General features: G+C 42.1%; 1 protein-coding gene across 1 annotated transcript; it reads right to left on the reverse strand.

Moving 5' to 3' along the window:
* Positions 1–855: 855 nt before the first annotated feature.
* On the reverse strand, positions 856–2,385 carry foxi2 (forkhead box I2). The gene is made up of 2 exons (XM_022743421.1): positions 1,788–2,385; positions 856–1,523 (listed from the first exon to the last, which is right to left on the reverse strand). The coding sequence occupies exons 1-2, from the start codon at positions 2,383–2,385 to the stop codon at positions 988–990; spliced, it is 1,134 nt and encodes a 377-aa protein (XP_022599142.1). The 3' UTR covers positions 856–987.
* Positions 2,386–5,509: the final 3,124 nt, after the last annotated feature.

A 5,509-nucleotide genomic window follows, 5' to 3' on the forward strand; every position in this document is an offset into this window, starting at 1 on the left:
AGAATTTAATCTGAAAATTTGTAAGGCCCTTGTTTTTTTTTACTGGCCTGACAGGGGCTGTGAAGAGAGACAGAAAACACAGCGGGGTCTCCAAAATATTTTAAACGGCCGATTTAACTTGAAAATCTACAAAAAATGGGGGGGTGGGGTGTTCAGAAGGGCCTTTTGTGCTTTATCTGAATCAAAAACTGTACAACAGGAAACAAATAATGACCTCTTACAGCTTCAAGTTATTTCAAAAGTAGCTGATGAAACTACAGTGACCCTGCAGTAAGTCTAAATAGGAATATTCTAGGAATATAAAACTTATAAAATCAAGGAAAGACCTGACATTACTTTCATAGCCAAGTGCCAAATGGGAGATTAATAAAGTATATCTTTGAAATGAAAATTTAAATATAATATTACACAGTTTAGACTGTTAGACAGTAATTTCCCTGATTGGTTATATTCAACACTCATGAAGATGAGCAGGAAAATGACACATAAACCTTGAAAATGGAGTTAAAATAAATGACTTTTATTCAAACATCGACATGAGTTTAAATAAAACACAAAACACAGTTCAGCCTAAAATACACGTCACGTTTCTCTTATGAAAATAATTTCTGTACATATGTGTTTTCTTCTTCGTTTAAGACAGAGTCGGCCCAACCGAACAGCTACAATAGGTACGGAAAAAAATAAGTCAGTCCATCAGTTCAAGGAGAGGCTACATTGTTGCACTAGTGTGAACAAACCATAATGGAGCAGTGGCAGTTTATATTCCTTTTCTAATACACCGAAATATATTTTTTCACTGTTTGGAAGGATTATTGTGAAAGACACCAGTTTAATCCCAGTGGTGGTTTTACAGATAGGCCTACCAAACCAGTAAATGAGTAATAAGTAATAACAGTAGGCTACATATGAAATGTAAAGGCTAACAATGAGTGATAAATTACTTATTTTTCTGTAAACAGCCCAGCACTGATACAGACAGACAGTCTACACCTCTGTTCCTTCCCGGTTGTATATTAGGTTATTAACACTGAAATGGTTGGAGAGGCTCTGTACTGATGTGTAATAATTAATTCTGTTGTTGTCAGAGTTCAGAGGAGAGATTAAAGTGGGCGAGTAGGAGCCCAGTCCAGACATGCCCTCTCTGGTCTGAGACAATCCCCCCAGGTGCCCGGAGCCGTAGTCCCGCTCCCCGCCCCGGGAGCCTTCGGTGCTGCCGCTGCCCGACAGCAGCGAGTTCACGCTGGACACGAAGCTGCTGAAACATGGGCTGTGCTCCGCGGAGGGAGGCGGCGAAGACGACTTGGGTTCCGTGGAGGCCGGGGATCCGTGCAGACTGGGCGGGGAGGAACTCAACAGGCTGGCGGTGTCGGAGAGCTTGTGTGGGCCGTCTTCTGACTTTACGGGGAGAGGGGGATTGTCAGCTCCGCTTAAGTCAGCTCTCCTTTTTCTCTTCCGCCTGAAGTTGCCGTTGTCGAACATCTTCTCACAGTTGGGGTCCAGTGTCCAGTAGTTTCCTTTACCTGGACGAGCAACAAAACCCAGGGTTAAATATATGGGGGACAGATTTGGAGCTTTATTTTTTCTGTTAATGTGGGTTTTCATCTTTATAATTTAATTTCCTCTAAAAAGTACTCAAACTGACAATGAGCTGAGGAGATTTAGTTGTTTCAAGAGGTTTCATTCATTTTAAGAGTTTAATCAAAACACTAGCAGCATCAACACCACGACAATGAAAACATCTCCACACAACAATACTTAATTTAGTCAAAATAATCCAGACTCACCGGGGTCATCCTCGTCCCGGGCCACTTTTTTGAAACAGTCGTTCAGCGATAAATTGTGACGGATTGAATTCTGCCATCCAGCTTTGCTCTTCTTGTAGAAAGGAAAGTTGTCAGCCACATACTGATAGATCTGACTCAGAGTCAACTTTTTGTCTTGGGCGTTCTGTATGGCCATCGCTATCAGTGCTGAGTATGAGTAAGGTGGTCTGACCATCTTGAAGAGTTCCTGCTGGCTGGATATGGACAGCCACCCCAGGTCTGCCCCACCGAACCCGGTGGGAGGTGGTAAAAACTGCCTCTGGTTCGACCCGTATCCAGACTGAATGTAGGACGTGCTGTTGTTCCCGGGGAGATAAGGAGAGGAGTTTATGCTGGGTCCGTTCAGCCATAAGTAAGGGTTCGCGGACGGAGACGTGTACTCTCCGAGGCCGTAGCTAGAGGGGTGCGTGGGCGGCCTCTGAGGATGATGGTGGTGGAGGTTCTGTTGGTACACACCGTAGTTGTCGCAGTACACGGCCATGTCCAGGAGCTCCTGAGCGCTGTGGTGCTGAATAGGGCTGGTCTGCTGGTTAGATGGTTGGTGTCCAAAAGCGTTCATAATCCGCCCTAACCAGATTCCCAAAACCTAATTTCGTCTGTGTGCGTCTCCCTCAGGACTGAGCTCATCCTCAGAGGGAGGAGTATTTATGCGCAGCGCCCGGAGCCTCCACAGGTAGCCCACTGAAGAAAAGTTTTGGGAGGGTCACACCTCTCTTTTCTGTCCCGCAACAGCCCACTTGTATTGACCCAACCTCCATATTCATGAGCATCGATACTGCTTTTAACTGCACTGCTGAGCTTTACGTTATTTTTCAGGCATATTCACATTAAGGAACATTAGTGGTTTACATCTGTCATTACCCGTGCGTAAATACGCACCGGAGTTTATCCTGACTGCGGCAAAGTCCTTATCTTCAAATTCACTATTTAAACAAGCCAGCAAAAACACATGTTTAACACATAGTAGAGCAATGAGAATATTTGTTTTCATACATTTGACAAAATTACTGGAGGTCACCATAATGAACATTTGTCCTGATCGTTTATGGATTCAAAAAAANGGCAAAGTCCTTATCTTCAAATTCACTATTTAAACAAGCCAGCAAAAACACATGTTTAACACATAGTAGAGCAATGAGAATATTTGTTTTCATACATTTGACAAAATTACTGGAGGTCAAAAAAAAAATATATATATATATATATAATGTTTCGTCTTTGTTCTCCGGTTTTGAGATACAGTCATCGAAACTACAAGGTACAACTTGAACTCCAGTTATACCAGAGCGTCCATGCATGAATAGCAAATATTAGTTTTTTAATGCAAACTTAAATATCTGTCACTAATAGATCATTATCACATTTTTACAAAACTACGTCTGAAATAGCTCCCTTTTATCAGCACCCTGATGACCAATAAATACGGGTTGTGACAATTTAATATAAAACAGAATAAATTATAATTCATGTGCTGTTACGCAGTGATCGGCATCATGTCTGAACTTGCTGAACTTTCTGCGCGACAGTATCAAACCCAAACAACAAAGACCCGCGTGTGTTTGTAAAGAGCCACCTTCTCTTAAAAAGATATTCGTTTGCAATAAACACTTCACAAGTGCCGCAAGTTTAGTGTCAACAAGTGACTCGTGGAAAAATTACCCCCAGCAGGCTCCCGAAGAAAACATGGCCTACTGTATCTGCCCTGCAAAATAAAAGCCGGTCCAAATTGTGTGCCAGTTATGTCGTTCTGTCACATCAACATTAATCAATTCTATCCACAACAATTCAGAATCAACAGGTTTTCTCCTGCTTCAACTTTGGTATTATGTAATTAAAATGTGACTTTAATATCTAAACTGAAATTCGATCAAACTGGTAAAATGTTATGACTTAGAATAAGGTGAAGAAAACATTGAGGCAATTATAACTGTATCCTTCAACTGCTGCTTTTACTTTAAAGTTAAACTGGAATAAACACCCTGCAGGACAAGATTTCATTTACAATATGGAAGTCCTAAAAGGCTACTAAAGGGGGTTAACACATAAACAATATTCTGCTCCAGCAGACTTACACTATTTTAATTTTATTTTATCCATCTGGTCGGAGGGACTTTGCCAACCCTGGTGGTTTCTGGAGCCTGGAGCTGGAGCTGGAGCTGGGTCCGACCTCTAGCAGGTAAATGGTCTGAGTTTCGACTGAGAGTAAAGCGGGAACGAGGATAATTAACCCACCGATACTTTAGAAGCCCTATAAAGTTTGTTGAAAGCTCTTTCTAATTTAACTCGTAAACACATACAATAACAAAACAAACCACTACAGACTAATATTCTACACAGACTTCGTTTCCTTGCAATGCTTTGACATTTTGTCTCCCACGATATTAAGTTATAATAACACGTCTGGAACTTATTACTGTATGGCTGTGAACTACTGTATGTGATAAATCATTTTGAAATATGCTGCTGTTATAAGGGCACACGTTAATAGGCTCAAGACTCGTTCTGCTGTGTGTTTACGACTCACTCACACAACTGAACTTTAAATTTACAAGCGAGTGCGTTTTGAATTTGAAAATCATGCGTCGCCTCCGTGCTCAGCTCTGCTGTCATCCCTGTGAGGAGTGGGCTCTGCAGGTCGCTGCTGCACTCCTGCACTAATCGGCAGTGCATTCCTCCTCTCCATGACCTTGATGTAATTGTTTGGCTCCAAGGCGTTGTCCCGACCACAGGCTGTACAGCAGTGGCAAGCAGTGGACTCCATGGGAGGGGAGTGGCATTTAACCCCCAGATGAAAACAACGCAACCTGTTAGGTGTCTAACACCCAGTACAGCTAATTACTGCTGACTGCTGACTGGACATCTGAATCTGAAACAGTCCAAGCAAACACCGCAATGATCCTCCTCAGCCTCACACTTTAATATTAATAGGAGGTAGTTTTGGGTTGCTGATAACGTTTAAATATAACATTTTATTTTGTTTAAATAATGCCAGTCACTCAATCACTCAGTTTGCATTGGGCTTTATCTAAAGAATAGGCAGACATCAGAAATCAGGTGCAGGAGCAGCCATCAATCACAATTCTTCTTATCTGTTTTTCTCTCAGATTAAGTTCAGTGATGTCAAATGTGGTTCAACTTGACAAGCTCAAGCCTCGACGTCATTGTAAAGTAATAATTCAAACATGCTGACTGTGTGTGTGTGGGAGGGGGAGAGTGGGGGTGTCTATTGTTACTCTGCCATGTCTGTCTTCATCCCCCGTTTCCTCAAGCTTTTTGAGGTCATGGGAGCTTTTCTTTGGGAGATCAAGTCAATCATGGCGAGGTCACAGAGGTAGGGCAGAGCCACCGCAGGCTCCTTCAGATTGAGAGCAGAGGGAAAAGAAACAGTGCTGCAGGTGATTGAGGAATCATCCATACTTCTACTTCTCCATTCAGTATGTATCAGCACATTTTACTGCTGGGATTAGAGTTAAACACCCGCTGGAATCAACAGAGACCCTCAGGGTTAATAAGGCTTGTTTTCTGCAAACAGCCTTGGCTTTAACAATGTGGCTGTATGAGTTAGACATCTGCTAAGTGTTTATTACTTTGAAGTAATTACCAGACTATCAGATGCATTTAAAGCCAATAAAATCATGAAAGGCCCAGATAAAGTCATTAATTTTGACTGTGTAAACAAAATG

The sequence above is a fragment of the Seriola dumerili genome, unplaced genomic scaffold, assembly GCF_002260705.1.
Source record: "Seriola dumerili isolate Sdu_G_001 unplaced genomic scaffold, Sdu_1.0 BDQW01000068.1, whole genome shotgun sequence".
Lineage (NCBI taxonomy): Eukaryota > Metazoa > Chordata > Actinopteri > Carangiformes > Carangidae > Seriola > Seriola dumerili.